General features: G+C 40.8%; 1 protein-coding gene across 1 annotated transcript in view; it reads left to right on the forward strand.

Moving 5' to 3' along the window:
- ANKH (ANKH inorganic pyrophosphate transport regulator) overlaps nt 1–21440 on the forward strand; it is a 103788-nt gene that overhangs the window by 47887 nt on the left and 34461 nt on the right. The window contains exons 2-6 of the mRNA XM_030971310.1: nt 8119–8335; nt 16666–16784; nt 17886–17969; nt 20383–20553; nt 21142–21276. Of these exons, the coding sequence (XP_030827170.1) occupies nt 8119–8335; nt 16666–16784; nt 17886–17969; nt 20383–20553; nt 21142–21276 (726 nt within the window). The remainder of the gene's footprint in view (nt 1–8118; nt 8336–16665; nt 16785–17885; nt 17970–20382; nt 20554–21141; nt 21277–21440) is intronic.

Raw genomic sequence — 21440 nt, forward strand, 5'->3', positions numbered from 1 at the left:
AAAAAAATTGATTTACACTACATACAGGATCTTGTAATTATGTGTGTCAGGTGACCTTATGTGAAAAAATATGACTTAAGAAAGCTGCTTGTGGGAAAACATGTGAAAGCAGAGGCCTGGCTTCATATGCAAGGCATGAACGTAGAAATACAAAACAAACACAGCATCTAAATTACTAAAAAATACTGAACAGGAGGGGTGAAAATTAGAAGACAAGTGGAGCTAAATATATTCTTGCCATGAGGTAAAATCATAGGTGGTTTCATGTGGAGGACAAGATCTTTGGTGAAAGCGAGGAGAAGCGGTAGTGAATGATGAAACAAAAGATCTTTCAGGGAGAGAAAGGAACACCTGGGAAGTGGAGTTAGGCTGATGCTAGGAAACTTTAATGTGCAAGGGAGGCAGTTGTGGACCTTCAGATGCCAGTTTTGGTGACATGTTAAAGTTCAGGATGAGAGTGGCCTCTGAGGTGGGTGTCTAGGGAAGGTGTGGGGTCTCCACAACATCTCCCAGATGTTCAGCCTGGGGCAGCACTCTAAGCTGGCCCCAGGGCCCCTTCCAACCTGAACCTGTCCGTACACTTTGGAGCCTAGTGAGCTGTTATCATGGAGAAAGTGGCACTCTGCATTTCAGGATGAGAGAGCTATGAGCAGTCCTTCAGCAGAGACTGAGTTAGTGCCAATAAAAAGGCAATATGCCTGAGTTGTGAGACTGACAGGTGCAGGACCTGCGTGGATGAGATTTGCCATGTGCATACGAACAAGTCTTATAACAATCCTTGAAGAGATTTAATATATAAACATGAGAAAAAGTGATTTTATTAAATGTGCAACTGATAGTAAATCAGCTTACTTTTTACTTTGGGGATATAATGTGTGGAATAGAGCAGAGCCTATTTCTGTGGGAAATTAAAAGAAGGAGCACTGCTGTAGATACTGTATCACTTGTGAATAGGGCAAATATTCTTTGTGTGTAGATCCATATGATATGCATTTGTATCCTCCCCAGTGTTTTCTAGCACTTAAAAGTAATCAAAATGGAATTTGGTGAAGAAATGATAGCTATTCCACTGGGCATTCTGAAGAGACAGGGAACCAACCTCCTAGTTTTCTATGTCTCAATTTATGTCTGTATTTTATTTGTCTGTACTCCTAGACTTAGAAACAGCTTTTGAGAGGAGAATGAGTCTTTGGCATGAAGAAGGTCTGAAAACAACCTCAGCTCAGACTTTGCCATGCTTATGCAACATAATCCCAAATGCTTCTCACCTTTGTGGATTAGCTCCAGGGAAACCTGAATTAAAAGCTTGCACACTGCTTTGGGAACAAAGCATTCCCTTGCATGTTTCCCCTTGGATACATTTTTGACAATTGATTAGCATCAGTCAGAGGATACCAGGAAAGTCACAATGCAGAGGAATATCTCTGATGTTGATTTTGTCCCATTCCCCTAGAAGCACTACTTGCCTAAAAAAGGCCAGGAAAAGTTAAAGCTAATGGTCTCACCTCAGGAGTCATGTTTCTCTGCAGACATCAGCGGAAATGGCAGTGGTTTAGGTATCCTTCATGCTGGTGTCAGGCATCCCTGTTCCACAGAAGGATGTGTGTCCTGAAGGGCTTCCCACAGTCATGGCTCATAGCTCTCTTGGCTGCGGGATCAGTGTTCTCCACATCCCATAGGGAGGCAACCATCTGCAGCAGCTGATTCACCTCTCCAAGATTGCTCCCTGTCATAAATATTCTGGAACTTTGTCAAATGTAATTTGAAATGAGCCACTTTTTGGCTTCAGTGAGTCTGGTTTCTTTCCTGTGGTCCTGCACCACTATCATCTGTGGTTTCTGTATTATTCTCTGCCCCATTGTGCTGTAACCTATTTTTCATGAACCTGTACACAAGCAGTAGGTGCCCTGGGGCAGTGTGCCATAGCTGCTCCTCCAGCTCCCAGACATGTCCTCCTCTGCCTTAATTTTTGCACTGGGAAGGATTTTTCATTTTCGCTGAGGTGACTGTTGCCACTACTGCTGTAGTTATTCCTGCATCTCTTGGCTGTGCCTATTTAAAGGTGCAGATCCCTGATGCATCCCAGGTCAAGTGAGAGCTGCAAGTGCTCTAGAAATACGTTATTTTGGATTTAGGGTATTTATTTAAACTTCTCCCAGGACACACAGCCTGGACATTGGACAGCAAATGGCTAATGTCAGCAAGTAAAACTGAGATCCTGATCATGCTCACAGGCATTTCTGTTAGAGTAAGAACCTTGCAGAAATGTTCATTCTTGCTTTTCTTTGCTGCTCAGGAAGGTGAATGGGGAAAAAAGTTTCAACCAATAGCATCTTAGTTTCTATGCAACCAATGGCATTCTAATTTTCGTGGCTTGATTTTTGTTTCACATGGTATGTGAGCTTTCTTCTTCTAGGGCATATTCTCATTGCTTAAGCAGGCAGAGTAAATTGGATTGACATTTTTTGTACACTAAATTCTTTTTTAAAAGATAAAATCTGACACTTGCCCTGCATTGTGAATTAAAAAGCAGAAAGCAACAGAAGAATTTCAGCTCTCATTTTCAGGTCAGTCCTAAAGCTCTTCCAGGGACATCCTCTCCAGAGACAGGCCACATTCCACAGGGATGTTGAGGTGTTCCTCTCTCAGGACAGGTGTTTTGTCATCCTTCAGGTGGGGTTCAGAGCTCTGATCCCTTGCTGGGGACTGGGATAATTTGTTGAACAAATGTCAGCACTTAGTGCACTGTGGACAGGGATGACTGGCTGTTCTCCCACAGCCAGCTTTAGTAGGGAGAGCAGGGGGAAAGCGAAGTATTTTAATAGTGGGCTAATAGGAATTGACTTCAGATGGCATTTCAGACATCTGACACATGAGCTACAACAGATGCTGACCCAAAATTACAGATACTGAATTAGGGTAAAAGCACTGCAGAACAAAACAAAACAAGCATTAACTCCCCCCAAAAAGACCCAAAAGAATAAACACTCTTCAGTCATAATCCTCAAGATACAAGGTCTGACACCCTCTACCCTTGCAGAGCTGTCTTCATACAGTATGGGCAATCTTCTTGGGCCCAAATAAATGTGTGTGCATTATTTTTCCCCAGTTTTCTCTCACTTCTATACCATGGAAGTCTTACACAGGCCTGTGTTAGAGGTAAAAAACTACCTGTTTGTCTCAAATTGCCCGTGAGGGCTCCTGTGTTTATGAGAAACCCATCCAGAAGCAGACATGAAGCTGCAGTGGTGCTCAGGTAACACCTGCACAGCGATCCAATTATGCCATGCTTTCAGAGCATCAGATCTGTCAGGGGTCTGTCCTTCTGGCAGCATAGTTCCTGCAGTGGTGACAGCAGGAGACAGAACAGGCAGAACCAGCTGGTATATTTGATGCAGAAGAATTCAATGTGACAGGATTTAGTAAATGAAAACTCAGCCAAGAGTCATCAGGGGAGAGATTATTTGACACAGGATATAGACTGTCCCCTACATCAGCTTGCTCTTTAACTGGATACTTTGGTTCTCTTCGTTTTCTTAGGGAATGCCACATAGGAAGAAAGATTTTTGCAGGGAAGGGTAACACATTACAAATGTTTGCTGAACCAAACACACATTTGGCCAAGATTCTGCCAAATTGAGCAGGTTTTTGATGTCACCTGTAAGTAGATAACTAGCTTGGACATGCTTGAAAACATCTCAGGCAGAGTCCCAGTTTCAAACAAGCCATAGGAACATGCCAGCTTCTAGTATGTCGCATTCTGCTTCTCTGGGATAAGCAAAATTGAGCATTGACAAAAATTACATTTCTTGGATTTTACATCCTCCTGTTTAAAACACATGCGCTGGGGTCAAGTATTGACTGCACAATCAGTATTTAACTTCAAATGAAGTAGAAAGTGTTGCATAGTTAGATACACACTAGTGAAATGTAGATAGTGTGTAGGTAATAATCAGTTTTAAAAGCAGAAGAAAACATGTACAATAGATGTTGCTTTCCTGGTGGATTTTAAAATTGTTTTTATACTTTTGAATCAATACTAAGTAAAATATGCAGCAGTCTCTGGGAAGGGAGGATCATGTGAATAATGGTCAAACTCTATCGAGCCAGCTTAAGAGACAGCCTTTGAATTTTTGGCAACAGAGGTGTGTAGCCCTAGATTGGAACCAAACCTTTTCTGCCAACATTAGTGAATAGTGCCAAAAGTTCATGCAAAATAGGACAAGTTAGACCTTTGACATTTTTCTCACAACTGTTGCTTTTCAAATCACTTTGCCTTTGCATGCAAACGTTTGTTGGATTCATCCATTATGAATGTCCTAGAAATTTGATAAAGGTCTCATAGGTTCCTTCTAAGAGGCCAAAGCTAGCTGCAGTATGCAGTTGTAAAGACGTGGTTACTGGCTTACAATGTTGTTAAATGTATTTGTTATTCCTCTGACCTGAATCTTCTGGATGGGAATTTAAAAATGCTGGTCCTCTCTGATTTTAGTGAACATTAAAGACAGCACACAATTATTCATTAAAAAAAGGTTTAAAGTGTTGTTACATGGTCGTCTAGTAAAGATTTCATCTTTCTAGTGGTAACAAATGTGTTACAGAAGACATAGCATAGAATTAACCATGCATCTTGGTGCCTGCCTTTTTGAGAAGTGTTTTAGGACTATGACTTACTTCATCTAACCTGTCCATGTGTCTACCAGACTGTGCTCTGCCTGGAATTGTTCTGTGGGGTTTTTTTCTGTTATTTCTAGAAGAAGGGTCGGTGATATCTATGGCTTTGTTTTAATCACATTTGATCAATTACACTTTACTGTGACATTTTCACCTACTACTGTATTAGATTAGTGGTTCATTAAGAACTCAGGCGAAGGTGATGTCACCAACATCTGCCTGTCTTCCAGCATCTGGATTGCCTAGTTATCCCATCAAGTATGGTATGAATAAGTCAGTTCAAAGGGGAATGATACCTGAAATGTGTAATCAAGCTAACATGCTGTGTTAAATATTGTCATTAGTATTATTGCTACCTAGTTCTTTATGACTTCACCGACAAGCTACACAAATCTGTCAAGGGATGCTTTCTTGTGATACAGATGCTACTGATGATGTTTCCTTATTGATTTCTGTTCACACAAAAAGGGTTCAAAATAGAGGCAGATTAAAAAATGGAGGCCTTGCCCTGGTTTATATTGCCTTCCTTTATGACAGATTTAATTGGAAATCTAACAGGAAATTAGACTGGAAGATTGCCAACTGCATGGCTGGCATGCTATGAAAGATCAAGTATCTGTGTCTTTCATACTGCGCACCAAAGCAGCTTATCAGTTATCTGGGACTTCTTGTGAATTTTAGGATATCAAATATGGCATCAACAGCTTCAGCAGCAAAAATATTTGGAAGTACATAGGGTAGAAAAGCTATGCAACTTTTCATAGGGAGTTGAAAATTGAGGATGAAGAGTTTTATATTGACATATTAAAGTGAAAAGAAAAAGGCTACAGAAGCTAAACCATCCCAAAACACAGCCCTATTTACTGTTCATTTCCTAAGGATCTTTCCAAAGAAGCATTTAGAAGGATTGCTTTTTCAGGGCTAGCCTCTGGAGTATTTCATCATGTCAGCCACACATTCCACAGGCGTAAAATTAATGGCAACAGATCTCTTACAGAAGTCCCTTTTGGATTTTGCCAGTTTACCTTACCTGGTACACAGGGTGTCTCGAGGGAAGATTACTCAGAAGCTATCTACTTGGCTGTCATTTGTTCATTCAAAAGATATCAGTAAAACCAAAAAATGAGAGAAAGAGGAGTGCTCAAGTCTTTCTGTCTGTCCTACTTAGATGGAAAAACTTAGTTATCCTGGGGCCAGAGTCATATGGAGCTGTTTTCACTGGCATGAGGTCTGTGCTAGGCAAAGGTTTCTCTCTGCAGAGGGATCATAGTGCCATGCCTTAAGTTATTGCTTAAAGCCATGTTTATTCCATGGCCTTGTCAGAAGTGGATTACCATCCTCCACAGACTCTGCTATTCTGTAGTTGTACAAAGCAGGAAGAAAGCACTTGTGCTTGTGAAACTGCTGAAAATAATTCAGCTGTTTACATGTGATGAGAAGTTTTTAAACTAGCCTGCCTGATATTGGTTAGCTGTTTCTCTTTAAATTGAAGGTACCAGAAATATTTCATTCTTGACAGAAGAAAAAAGAAGGGAAGAGCCATGATCAAGGAACCCTTTATTTGGCATAATTTAAATCTGTTTGTCTATTACTGGCAACAGCAGTTGGGAGATTAGGCATCTTTTTAGCAAGTTTAAATTAGAAGATTGTAACTCTGTATACACCTTGAAACTGATTACTTCACCATCACACGTATCATCGCAAAAGACAACTACACTTGAATATTCGTTTCAGAGGCCACAGTCTTTCACAAATTGTTTCACAAATTATTTGAATACACTTTTGTGCACACACTAGTGCTTTTGGCATCATCAGATTTAATATAATTTGAACTGATATCAATGCAATAGATGGAATTATCTATAGCCCAGGAAAAGTTACATAAAGCAGCTGCAGCTATTCCATATCTAACACATGGTGCTTTCAGGAAGGAACAAACTGAAGCAAGACAGATGAAAATATTTGGAGCTTCAGGCATTCAGGTCAGATCACATTAAAAGAGAGAGACTTGGCAGACATCAAAGGTGGAGAAGTTTGTATTTTCTACAGCTTTTTGCTCTGTTGACAGTGCAGCTTTAGTTTCAAAAATTAAGAATGTCTTGTAGAAAGAATGGAAAAGAACAGTAGGAAAAAGGCTCATTTCTACTTTGGGGATGCAGGTTCTTTTCAAGTCAATAGGAGTTGCTTGCTCGTATGATCTTTGGAAAGGCAAATAAAGTCAAATAACTGCAATAAAAATCTTACGCTTATATTTGAAATGGAAGGACTTTGCCACAATTACCTGATGACACTCTAGCTGGTTTGTTCATTCAGGTAAAGTGGTATTTGAACTGTGTAAGTGTCAGTGAGGCTTGGGTGGTGGCTTGGAGAGATGTTCCTGGTTGGCCTCACTGCCGCAGCCCTGTCAACACACATCACCTGTAACCCATAGGAACTAAATACTTGTTAAAACAAAATCATATTTCATCCTTCATACTTTTTGAATCTAATACTGTTTCAACAGTTTGCTGGGTGTACCAGATGATTGATGCTGTCACACTGCAGATAAAATTTGTCATTCTGTCATTTTTATTCAATACTTTAGAAGCATTTTGATTCAAGCTGGAATCTGAAGGAATGTTATACATCTTTTTTACAGCTCACTTCAGTTATAAAAATAATCCATCTAATTCTCAGTAATTAATTGGCAGACATTTCCTAAACATAGACCTAGAATAAATTAGTAAGTTAGTTGTTCCTGAATATGTCTTGAAAGATATGTGCTGTAGTTATTTTTAAATTTCCTACAAGGGGATATAAATGAATATGGTATCAAATACAAATACACAAATTTGCATATACACAAATATGTACATGTCAACTACATGAAAGGAGATCAGTTATGTTTAATCACATGCATATTTGGCCTCATTAAACAATGAAAGTAATAGACTAATATCAGCCATTTACAGCAATTACATGGGATATTATGAAAAGCTTGTTACATGGAAAAAAATTTTTAGCTCCTTAACTTTGAGTGTGTGTCAGAGCTTTTGCCTGTAAAAATGAGCTGCAAGGACTATGCTCTGTTGAAATCATGGCTGAAACCTCAGAGCAGTATTTCAGTGGTTTTGTATTATCCATGACTACTACCAGGCCATAAAATTACTCTAAAAAGCAAAGAGACTGACTTCTGGTATGGCAGAAGTTCCATAATATACTTCAGAAGTAGATATGTACCTTATCTTTGAGTCTACCTGACTTTAATTTAGTCTATATTGAATTATTTTGCCTGTGTCACAGGTCACAAGTTACTGCTGCTGAGTCCGAAGAAATAAAAGTCCAGCTTGGGGTGAAAACAATGATGGCTAAACTTACTTGTTCCTTCAGAAACCAGATGGAGGAGATTGTGTTTGGTACCCTTCCACATGTGCTACATCATTTGCTCTTTCTGTGTTTCAACAGGCGTTGAACAGGGGCATTGCTGCTGTCAAGGAAGATGCTGTGGAAATGTTGGCCAGCTATGGGCTGGCATACTCCCTGATGAAGTTCTTCACGGGTCCCATGAGTGACTTCAAAAACGTAGGTCTGGTGTTTGTGAACAGCAAGAGAGACAGGACCAAAGCAGTTTTGTGCATGGTTGTGGCTGGCGCTGTAGCTGCTGTATTTCATACTTTAATAGGTAAGGTCACTTCATGTCTAGTTAATATGACTTTTAATTTGTTTCCCTTACCCATTCTTCAAACTGCTTAAGCTGTAGGCTTAATATTTCATTTTGTAAGTACAACAGGAGATGCAGAAGGGATGAGCTCTCTTGGGCTGGTATCTTGCCTATCCATGCAATTTTTATTGCTTTTTAAACAGGCTGTTAAGGAGCAGATTCCAAGCACAGGGCTCTCCTGCCTGGAAACAAAACATGCTGCTGATCTCTTTCAGTCAGGTGTGTGAGCAAAACGTTGATGAGCTTGACAGGTTGTCTGAAGCTGATAGCTCAGTGTTACTGTGAGGTAGTAATGATCAGCTAGCAGTATCTGCTGGGTTGGTTTGGCAGGACTTCAAGGTGTGCTTGGTAGGGCTGTTTGTCATTCTTGATGGCGTTGTTGGTGTACTCCTTCTGTACCTATTCCTTTGCTACTTATCTCACAGTACAAAACTCTCAGCAGGCAGAACCCAGCAACCTCATTAAACTATCAGGTAGTACTCTCTACTGCTGCTAGGCATCATCCACATCTGTTGGGTAATTAATCTGTGAGGAAGAGGTTAGTACGAGCAATTTATACCAAACTGAGACCAACTCCCTGAGTGTACTCTGAAACAAAGAAAATAGACAAACAGACACAAACTGAACATTTAAAAAGGCAGCCACGGGATTTGCCAGTTTTTGAGAGACTACAAAAATGGGATATCGGCTCAAGCATCTGCCACAGCAATAAAAGGCATTTAACGTGGAAGACTTTTAACTTCATCCTCTCCGACAACTCCACGAGATTCTCTGCACCTTCTGGCTCATTCTACAGAGCTGAAACCTCTGGACCACAGCAACAAGGAACAGGAGATTCTGGAGGAAGAAGCAGAGAGTGCACTGCATTGAGCAGGTAAAATCCTAAAAAGCTGAGAGTTGTAAGGGGTGGGAGGGAGGAGGTAATTGTGACAGCCTATGGAGGCATGTGTTGGTTGACATCCATGGATTGGATCAGCGCCAGTAGGGTGTCATTCCATCACAGAAAAATGGGAAATTCGAGTGTAAAGGCAATATCCTGAACTGTGAAATCTCAGAGTGTCCTCAAAGGGAGCATTCATTATCAGGCTGTTATTATCTCAAGGGCAACATGTGCTCAGTTCATCATATGGAATGGAATGGATTGGAATGGAATAGAATAGAATAGAACTATTTCAGTTCCTGCCTGAGTAGGTTCAAGATCCATCTGGTAAACACAAATGCCCCCAGCTCTTACCCTTTTTCTGGCAGCCAGCTATATTCACAAGCTCTATGTGCCTCCCAAGCACTGCAGTTTGTTTTGACCATCATATCTCTTATTCCACCACTGATATGCAAGCCTGTGCTATTTAGCTTTGCTCCACGTTACAGTCATAAAAAATGCTTACAGTTATGGCTCACTAGCCAGGGATTAGATATTGCTAATGTGTGCCAGGAATTAGATGTTGCTAATTTTATAAACTGAATCCATGCATTCCAGTTAATATAATTCACTGATTTCGATTGGTCACTTCTTAAGGATGTTTACATTTGAAGCTGTTTTATTGAGTCAGTGTTATAAATTTGGCCCATTTGTACATTTGGCTGTCATATTTCTTTGCTTGGAATATTTCTTCATCCCCCAGAGCTGCTCTTCTAGTTGCTCACTTGCTTTTCTGCCAGTGCTGGTCAAAGTTTTTGCCTTTGCCAGCTGGATAAAAAGTTATTTTCTAGTCATACAGTATTTTATTTTAAGCTAGAATAGATTTTAAGAAAGTTTTAAGTGTAACTATCAGATTTCCAGGTGAAAGACATAAGTGGATTTTCCATGTGGGACATCTTATTGAAAGGAGGTGTTTGGAACAATGGTTGGAAAACCTGTCAGCTAAGTTTCTTGCCTTTGCCTGGAAGTAGAGCCCTGCTGGGTTCAGAACCTCTGAAATGCACTCTGCAGACACTGGGAAAAAAAGGAGGCTGTGTTTGCCATGCTTTAAAGTCCTGAATTAAAGGACTGCACACAATCTTTCAGCTTTTTATGGTGACAGACTGCAAAATATTTTTTGGTATTTTAACTTGTCTATGCCTGAAAATATGCAAAGGCCACAGCAGAGACTGGCAGAGCGCCTGAGGGAATGGAGTTAGTCAGATTCTAGCACCAATTGCCTGGGTGATGTTGCCAAATTTTATGTTCCAAGTTTCCTTTGAACCTGTTTCAAGTCCTGATTATTTTGCTCTGACCCACAGATCCACAGCCTGCATAGCGGGAAGAACAGAAGGAGTCCAGTGACAGGCGGCCTCCTAGGACCTGCAAGTGCTCCCCAACAGCTGGCTATCTACAAGAGACACAAATACAGGTCCCTGGTGCTTGGTGGATGAAAAAGAGAAACAAATACCTCTCAGGAGACTAAATTTTTTTCCACATGCAATAAATATAGGGCTAAGGAAGATGACGTGTATCTGCCATGGACTGTCAAAGCCCAGGAAGAAACAGAAAACAAAAAGCCCAATGAAATGAGGAGTACCAAAAGGAAGAAAACAAGTGGTGGTAGAAACACAGTGACCACAATGAATCACCACATTTCCAACTGTGATAGAGACTATTCGCAGTCTACACACAAAGCTCCTCACAAACAGTGGCCTCTACTCATGGAAAATATCAAACCAGACTGTTTCACCCACCTGACTCATGCTTCATTGCTTCAGCACCCGCTTCCCGCTGCTGCTTCCCCCCTGGGGCTCACACAATCCTCTGTGCCAGTGACTGGCTGAGCTAAACCACTTGAACTCACAGCTGCAACCTCTGGGTCCCTCAGTCATCACCCAGCCACATCCTTATGAAGGTCTGCAAAGTCCTCACCAGCAGCTCCAGTCACTCCCCTGTACAGGTAGCAGTAACAACTGAGAACCAAGGTGGCCAAAGGCATTCAAAGCCATGTTCTCATCCTACTTCCAGCCCTGCTGTAAACCTTGTCAGTACAGTATTCCTGGACTGGCTGTTTCAGGTGTGATCTGGAATATAATATTCTTTCTGCCTTCCTTCCCCTGGGCTACTTTGAGGGCAGCTACTGCCACCAATTAGTCTCCTGGTGGGAAGGTCACTATGGAGCCAGGGTCTGAAGTGTCCTGTTATTTCAGAGACTGGCTTTTTGGTGGCTGTAAGAGAAGGGATTCAAGACACTAAGCCTGTCTCTGCATATTTTTGACGTCTTACTAAATTGCCAGCTTGACAGAGGAGAAAAGTCATTTATATATCATTATGCTAACATAATGCATTTCTTAGTGTTGCTGGTAAGCCCTCCATACTAAATGAGCCTTTTAACATCAGTGTCATGAAGAATATGCACATTTTCTTCAGCAATAAAACATCATTGTTCAACTTTTCACTAGTTTACTGAGAAATAGTATACTGAGAAAGTTTATTTCCTTTTGAATAATTCTCAGTAGTTCCAGAAATGACAGGGCAGCAGTTACATTGCGTTTTACTATCCCTGATTAAAACTACATGATGGATCATTGTCATCACCAGGAGAAAAAGGCTGGAACTTTAGTAACCAGTAAACTCGTAGGTTAACTTCTGGAGTAATCTATGGTGGATTGGATGGCCAAGACATGTGAGTGATTTGTTTGGTGCCCATTTATTGCTGTCAGGCTGCTGAGTGTGGGCCACAGATTGCACAGGGGAACACTTCAGCAGTTCCTGGCAATTCCGCTGATACTTTTGAAGTTCCCACATGCATGATCACTGCATGTACATTAAAAATCTCCATAGGAATTGAGACATAGGTGTAACCCCACCAATTCCAGTGTAACCCTACTGGAATTTTCCAGAGACTAGGAATTACAGAGTGGGTTGTAACAAGCTGAGGTATTTTTTTTCAATCAGTCTTACTCCGACAAGAACAAGACGGTGCAGGAACAAGACTGTACATCACTGTACTGGGGTATACTAAACATTTTGCCATGGAAAAAAGGGACAGCACAGGAGCACAAATCAGAATATATCTGGGCCTGCTGCTTTCTCCATCCTCCTCCTCTCTAAATAAAAATTAAATGCTATTCATTAAAAACTTGTCCTACTTCAGCACGGTCATTACTAAAGCAGTAACATGCTTCCCTGGTTGCCCCCACCCTTTTCCCACAACAGGGGCAGTTTCTTTTCAACAAGGTACTCAGGACAAAAGAAGAAAGCACTTTTGGATAGCAGTGATTGTGTCTCAGTTAAAACAGGATAATTTTGAGACTTACAAAATGTTGGCTTATATAAAGATATTTCAGATACTAAAAGTCATTCATAGATTTGGGACAATCAACTAATGCAATTTTGGAGCTAGACCTGAGCACAGAAAAATATAATTGCAGTAATCAGTCTTCACTGAGATGCTCCTAAGCTGTTTTGGTTTTCTTTAATTTATGTATTACTATAATAAGCAAAGAAGAAAAATCTCAACACCTTAAACACTCATCTGAGCTTTCACATGGGGAAAACAGAGGCTTTCTCTTCTGTTTTAAATTCAAGCTAACCAAAGACGTAAAGAAATCTGTATATCCTGTGGCATCTCCAAATGAAGATTTGCTATTGTTTTTTCACATTGGTATTTTCCTATCTGCCCAAATCACTTAGCTGAACAAATTAGCTCAGTGCATTAAGCATGGTGCTAATAACACCAAGGTTGTTGGTTTGGTCCCTGTATAGGCCATTCACTTATGAGCTGGACTTTTTGGTCCTTGTGTGTCTGTTTCAACTCAGAACATTCTGTAATTCAGAAACTGATGAACATGAGTTTTGGCCATGTTGAAACATCTTTCTGACAAGCAGTAGAATAGATTTGTTACTTCTCAAGTTTCCAAGTACATTCTTAAATCTGGCAGCAAAGTATGTAAATGGAATGTGCCTAGAAAGAACACCCTTTACCCAAAATTATGTTTTGGATTTTTTTCTTCTAGTAAAGCTATTTTTGATATATGTAGCTCCGTGTCTGGAAGTAAATGGTGTCACTTCCTCTGAGAGTTTTTTCTTTGTGATTTAAGTATGATGAGCTCAGTAGCAGTCAGCTCCAAAATAACTACAGTACAGGTATTTGTCTGAGATTGCTGGCATCCTTAAGAGTGTGTTGTTTTAAGGGTGTCTGAAGTTTGTGTGGTAGTAATTGGCTTGCTAGAGAAATCGTTGTAGGGACCAGGAGATCCAATTAGGTGTACAGTTTTCAGTGTCATTTCTTGACCTTCTGGTTCTTAAAATTCAGCTGGAAAAACCAAAAGCTAATTCTTGCTAAGCAAGAATTCCTGCTTAGCTTCTGTAGCAAATCTGATCCTTAGTCATAGCAAAACAAATGAGGTACTAGAGAAGAGCAAACAAGCAGCTTGTCTTGACTTTTCTGTTTTAGTTGAAATGATGCAAGAAGTGGGAAGTGCCATCTGTTTTAGATTCATGTAATACTCGCTGGCTCTGTTGTCTGTGTTATTAATTTTGTACCATTCTTCATAATAAGTTTGTAAGGTTGGCCAAGGTTAAGTTCTAATTGCATCAGCAATTGCTTGATTCATGGCTCACTGACACATGCCTGTATGTTTGTCAGTGAATCTCAGCTTGCTAAATCCTTTTTTGTGAGGGCAGAAACATTTATGGACATCAGCGAAAGTGATTTTGTGCTTTCACTGACATATGAAATAGTTGACTATTTTGAAAATAATGTTTTAAGTTTAACCATTATGAATTTAAAACCAAAATCACATTAAAAAGTGCAGTTAAACTTTTTTTGATGGGGAGAGAAAAAACAATCTTTCAAGCTTACAGAGCTCAGTGCTCATATCCCTAGAAACCTTAAAAATGTGGTGCTATGAGTTGTAATGGCATAGGTGCCTTGAGAGTGCCCTGCCAATAAACTATGACTCTTTTCTTAAAAGTGAGAGTAGTTCATCCTCTGACCTCTGATTCTGTGAATTTTTCTGTAATAGTAAATTTTAGGAGGAAAAAAAAACCAAACAGAATGGCCTTTAGAGACAAAAAGGTTGCTTATTACTCACATTCTAAACACTTTAAAAGTCTCATTTAAAACAGATGAAGGACAGGGAGGGCAGGAAAGGGTGACTTCGGCAGCGTGCTGTGCTTCTGGGGCTGCCCTGCTGGAGGTGGCCCCTCCACAGAAGCAGGTTCCTCAGCACATGGACTACCATTCTCAGTCCCCATGTGGAGGATAAGGTGGTGTGTTACCTGCACTGGTTTTTAAGTTTTTGTGCAGAAGTGCAAAGCACACTCAATGGAATCTAAGAGAAAGTTCAGTGAATCTGACCTTCCCACATGGCTTGCCTCAAAAACCTTCCAGATTTCTTTCCTTCATTGAAATAAGTTGATTCAGGAACATCCATGATCTGCCCTGCCATAAAAGCAGCTTTCCACAAGGACTTACCACACAAAAAACCCTTTGTAGCTGAGAGTTTTTGAAACACCAAGTGAGATTGGTGCATGGCTATTCTTGCAAAAATATAAAGAGGCTGTGCTCAATATTTAATTGAACTACAACAAGCACCTGAGCACTTGAGGGACTAAACTGCCCTCTTAAAACTGAAGAAAAGTTGGAGTCCTAGTTCAAAATTCTTCCCCAACCCTCTTCAAAAAGAAACAAGGCTGGGAGTGCCTCAGGAAGATGGCTAAGCAACTTGGGATTTACTGAGTGAATTTGGAGACTGTGAGTCTAACAGTTACAGTTCAGGTGAAAGACATATAGATATGGACCAGCATAGGGAAAGGAGGAGTTTTTAACATTTTTAGCATCTTTTGGGCAGTCCTGGTTATCTGGAATGAGGCTTGTGCTTGTTCACAGTGCTGTCATACCACCTTCTTTTATTTTACTGTCTTGTTTACACTGTCTTATTTGGACTCAAATAGTCTTTTCAGTTCTGTTAATCGTTTAACTGCTGTATCTCTAAGCCATCACAAAACAATGACAACTTAAACTCCTGTTTAATTGCTTCCAAATATTGTTTACAAGTTATGAAAGGCAGTTTTAGGCTAAGAGGATTGAATTTGATGACTAATGTTAGCATTTGTCAATCCAGTTATGAGACCTGCATGCATGAAAAGGATCTTTCCTGAAATACCCTGTATGAAGATTTGTACAAAGATAATAGGGTTGTTATAAATGGAAAATTAGATAGATGTTCACATTTTAAATAGTTAACTTAGAAAATACACAGGTAGGAGAGAACTGAAATAAGATTCCCCAGACACAAATAATTCTGCCATTACTTGCCTTAGAGGATATTGGCCTAATAATTCTTGTAACAGCTATTGCAAGTGTATAGAGGAAATCAAGTAATGATGTGCAGGTCTAGAACATAGTTTATAAAAAGTTAAAACTGATTTGGATGATTTACCTATGCATACTATATTTGTCTCCATAGTTCAGACTCCAATCACAGCCTTTGTTATTCCTGGTTATTGGGAGGACTCTGGGGTTTTTAAATCATCTGGATAACATGGGTGCAAACAGAACTGTAAGCAGTTCTGCAGCTAGCTGTGTGGGGACTTCCCATGTCTGTGTGGCCTTCAACTCAACACTTTGAGAAGAGAGGCCTGGAAAGAGAGAGCTGTCCAACACTAAAAGTTGTCTTGGGTTGAAACAGGATGGTGAAGAATATGCTGGCAGTCAGAATTCCAGAGGTGCCCTGTTCTGACCTGTGGCTCTGGAGGTGCTGGCTCTAGATAAGGAAGGAACCTAAGGCAGGTCAAGGCTGCCCAGGGACTGCACAGCAAAGCAGTGTCCTGGCAGAGGTGGTCATTAGGCAGAGTAAGGGAGAGACATACTGAGTGTGATTTGTTGCATGCCATCACAAATCACAGTATCCTTTTACAGCTTTGGGCAGGTTTACAGGTAAATGTCAGGATAATGTATGTCAGGATAATGATAATAGATGGTTTCAGCGTTTATAAGACACTATATCCCATGAAATACACAATGCCTGGTGAAAAAGCTTTTCTAACAAAGAGCCTTGATTTAATGAAGGAGCAGTAGATTTTCTGGAGTACCAGTGTGCTCATTTAGCAAACAGATGTGGCACTTACTATACTCATCTCCCAATCCAGCCATTTGTTATCACGCCTCTGCCAAAGGTTACTTTAAAAAGAACCATGAGAGCACTTCTTAGTCATAAACAGCAGCTGGTGAGGCTGCAATATCTGAAGCCCTTGCAGCTGCTTGCTAAGTGGATGTGTGTCTGAGCTCCAAGGCATTACAGCCTTTCAGGTACTTCTGAATGTCTCACCCAAGAGTCCATATGCAAGCTTTGTTTTTCATTCTTATCTTGTTTCTTTACAGCATATAGTGATTTGGGGTATTACATTATCAATAAGCTGCACCATGTGGATGAATCAGTGGGAAGTAAAACTCGGAGGGCCTTCCTTTATCTTGCTGCCTTCCCTTTTATGGATGCCATGGTGAGTGCCTGATTCAGAACTGAAATTTAAGGTTAATGCCATGTTTTTGTGACCTTAGTTCACAAACTTTGTTACCTGATGGGAAACTGAAGTATGCAGAAGTGTGTCCTTTGCAAGCAGTAATTCTCTACATACCTTGACTCATCTCCTGCTACATGGAGAAAGCATCTGAGTGGACTTTAAACATCCAGAGATCATAACAAATGTCAAAAACCTCAGCTGCCTTGTCAGAGTTACAGTATGTGCCTGTTGGAAAGCACTGGTAGTCTTGTGATAAGCTGCGCTGGTTGTCTGTATGTGACCTCATTCTGATTTGTAGTGAAAGATTTGGATTTGCCACGCATTGCCAGATCTGCAGAGCTCACAAATATTTTCTCAAAGCAAATTTGTCAAAAATATGTTTCTTACCACCAGTTTTTTCAAGCACAGCTAACACAAGTATATCTCAAATGCTTGGGCAAGAGAGCCACACATGGGGAGAGCTGCTGCTTCCCAGATCACCAGGCTCATTGCTTGTGGCCTGGACAACATGAAAATGTGGCAGCCTCTACCTCTGTGTAAAACTGGTAAAGGAGAACCTTCTCATGCCAATGCCTCCACCAGTCTCTCACCACTTTGATTGCCTGAAACAGTCGCTGACAATAAAAAGAATATGGATCATTTAAAAGAAGTTGGATTTCTTTTCCAGACAGGACTCAGTGTAACTCAGTGGGCCAATGAATATTACACTTTAGAAGTGCATCCAGCAGGTGCATTTATTAGATTTATCATTTATTAGATTTATCAAATTTATTAGATTTACTATGATAATTCATCCTGTGCAGCATCTGACTTGTGAAGGGCTGCTTTCTTACTATATGTGCTCAGAAATGTCTATACAGTCTGTAAATTTATCCCTATTCTCTCTGCCAGCCTGACATGAGGAACTCAATGCAACAGTACTTTCTCTGCATTAATGGCCTAATGTTTGCCCAGGTTCACACCAGATACTGCTGCAGGTTGTTTGTGTACAATGTAGCAACCAGAAAACAGTATTCTTGGACCTGAAGTCAATCGCAATATCATAATCACTTCCCAAACTTTTCTCTGTCTTTTTTTCAGGCATGGACCCATGCTGGGATTCTGCTGAAACACAAGTACAGTTTCCTAGTGGGATGTGCCTCCATCTCAGATGTCATAGCTCAGGTAAAGGGTCCTCATAGAAGCCACTGTTCCCATTGTGTTATGGAGCAGATGCTTTCCTAAACAGGAGCTCTCTAGTACAGTCTCTCTGTGCCTCCTCTCTCTTCCATAAGCAAGACACCAGAGGAGGCAGTCTTGTGTGCTGCCCTCTGACTGTTCATCATGTGAAGGCTATTTGCTGGCAGCTGTGGTTTAGGACAGTCTCACTTGACTGGATCAAGTCAGTTCCCAGGGCTGTTTGCCTCAGGGTAATGTCCTGGAGCACTTCCACAGCCCTGTTCATAATGGCTGAGAAACAAGTTCTGTATGTACACGTGTACATTTGGGGAAAAGAAAGGTCAGGCAAGGAGACCACGGGCTCCTACCAATCCTGAGGCCAAAAGAGTGCTTTGAAATAGATCTGTCTCTCTCTGTACATTCTCCCCAGCACTTTGCACAGTTCCAGTGAAATCCTGAGCTGGAGGTGAAGGCATTATTCTCCAGCTGACCTCCAGTCAGTTTTGCACGTGGTGTCTAACCCAAGGAAATGCAGTGTAAGCCACCTTCTGAGTACTTGTTACTGTTCCAAAAGGTGAAGGCTCAGAAGTGCTCCATAAGGGGTCTATGGTGATAACCCCTGGGTGATTCAGAGAAGACAAAATGTTTTTTGAACTTTCAAAAGGAAGTTGTTAACTATCCTGTTGCTTTATGTTAGGCGCACTGAAAAAACAACATTCGTACACACTGTGTTGTAGCATTTAAGAACCACTATACAGCCCTCATTTGAAAACATATAAAAATATTTGGAAATGAAGAGTCCCAGCAACTGTAAACAGTTGCTGTAGTGCCCCATTACCAGCTGTATGGTGTAATGACTGGATAAGAAAGAGGATAGAACAGTATGACATCAAAGGAAATATGAAGTCAATGGCACTTAGTTCCATTTTCTGTAGTATTTTCCTTCCACTAAACATAAGGAAACCATAAACCAGGTTGAACTGTTCGGTTAGTTGCTACTCTATTTGTCAGGTCTGCTCCTCTACAGTAGTGCACTAAATCCCCAGAGATAATACCAATTACTGCAAATGACCTTAACCCTCAGGGTCTGCTCTTGTTCCGATGTGACCCACAAAGTTTCCTGACCCTGGCTGTCAGGCCATGTGAGCTAAATACAGAAACAAATTCTTATTTTGGCCGTGCCCTTTCCACAGCGGTTGGTGAGGGGGGTTCCAGGGTTGTGAAGAATAAGACACCTGTCATCTTCTCTCAACAGAATACTACACAGAGCAAGAGCAAATCCAGAACACAAAAGGTTGTGGCTGTCATAGCCCAGAACTCTACACCTACAGATGCACCCCACACAGGGAGTAGGGGCACAGGCAGTAGTGACTTTTTCTTGAGTAGCTTCATGTGCACAGGCTCTTTGTGACTGACTTTGCTTCTATTTACTGAAAAGCAATGTTTTTGTAGGTTTGAAAACCCTCATAAGCGGGGTGGCCTGCCTCAGGAACATTTGCAGAGCGTGGTTTTTCTTAACTACTTCTATACCTTTAGCAATGAAGGAGAGAACCTGCACCTGAACAATGTGTGTCTTACTTCTTGTAACTCACTTGAAATGCCAGCATGTCCTGGCAGAATTGTCTTGGTTCTGCTCTTCACACCACCAAACACAGTTGGTTTTCCAGTTGTGACCCCCATCCTGAGTAATTTGGAATTTAACAGGCATTTCATCCACTCTGTACTTAACAAAGAGCATAATATCATATTAATCAGTTCCTTTACATTTTATGGATTAAGCATTTAGTCTTAAGAGGCTGAATTATGAACTGTTCATTAGCCCGAAAGTTTCCATTTAATTTACATTAATGTGGCTCTCAGCTGAAAAGCAAATAATGAAATAGTGAAATTTCACTTGAAAAAGCTGAAAATTAGGTTGACATAAGACTTCCTGCTTCTAAATGTTGAAATGAATATTTTAAAAATCTGGCTTTTTAATTGTGACTACCATCCCCACTGCTCAAAAAAAAAACAAAAAAAACAAAACAAAAAAAAACCAGTAGGGCTTAGAAGCTGACCCTAGAAGCATGTCTCCAGCCTCAGTGTGTATCAGAATAGCACATTCTCCTGGGAAGGGTGACTCTCAGCCACATGCCTGCTGCCAGACCCTGCCAGACTTTCATGCCAACTTTCTCCTATTTATGGGTTCTAGTCTGACACCTGCCTGAACTTCAAGTCCTGTGTCATAGAGCATGAAGTTAACTCCTGTTCTTCTCATGTACATGACCAAATACTGGGGGCTCCTGACGAAAGTTTCTGTAGAACTGTAGCCATGCAAGTTGTTGCTAGGTAGGAATCAGACAGGAATCAGCCAGGAGGTGTGTTGGCCCTGGAGAAGCGCACAGGCAAATTGTTAATTATCTGTTTGTTTTCTCTGCAGGTTGTTTTTGTAGCCATTTTGCTTCACAGTCACTTGGAGTGCAGGGAGCCTCTCTTGATCCCAATCTTGTCCCTGTACATGGGAGCACTTGTCCGGTGTACCACGCTCTGCCTGGGATACTACAGGAACATACATGATGTTATTCCTGACAGAAGCGGACCTGAAATGGGGGTATGTCTTCATGCTTGTGGTTTCTTGAACTCAATAATTTTACATGGGTTTTTTTTGTGTTGTAATACTGCATTAAACCACTGTGCATGTAGGGCCTTCTCTCTGTCCTTCAGGAAGAACATTTCCAGTTAAAGAGGCATGGTGGAAATTATTCCAGCAACAGCACATGTGACACAATGCCTTCCATAGTTTGGATGTGTCTGCTGAAGACCTCTGTACTGAGCTGTAAGACAGCACAGCATGAACTAAAGGGAGAACACCTTAGTTCATATGGAAGAAGATACCAAATTTCTCTTTTTCTTCAAATGTCATATTGTTTTTCATGGAGCTTTGTCTGGTAGTCAGAGCAAATTATGCAGATAGATATCTTATGCATTATTTATTGAGATCCATGACACATCTTCTTTTGAATCAGTATTGCTACCATGAGTGAAAATATTTTAGGCTCCTCATCTTGAAAATTATTGAAATTAATGTACCAAACTGACAATGGATGGGAAAAGCAGAAAACCTTTCTCCTTGCTTTTGGTCATGTGCTACATGTTTTCTTCCAAACTCACTTCATTTTTTTTTTACCCTGTGTTGCAGGGAGAAGCTACAATAAGGAAGATGCTGAGTTTCTGGTGGCCTTTGGCATTAATTTTGGCAACTCAGCGAATAAGTAGGCCCATTGTCAACCTTTTTGTCTCCCGGGACCTAGGTGGCAGTTCTGCAGCCACAGAGGTAAGAAAGGCAGTGCTCCTCAGCCAAGCTGACAAGAAAAAAATTGTCTTAAGGACATTTCTGTTTAGTGCTCTTTTTATGCTTGAAAAGAAGATTGCCTGGACTCTCACCATGAGCCCTTCTGCCAGGTCTATTAGGACCTCAACCTCAGCAAGACCAGTAGA

Source organism: Camarhynchus parvulus, chromosome 2, assembly GCF_901933205.1.
Source record: "Camarhynchus parvulus chromosome 2, STF_HiC, whole genome shotgun sequence".
Taxonomy (NCBI): Eukaryota; Metazoa; Chordata; class Aves; order Passeriformes; family Thraupidae; genus Camarhynchus; species Camarhynchus parvulus.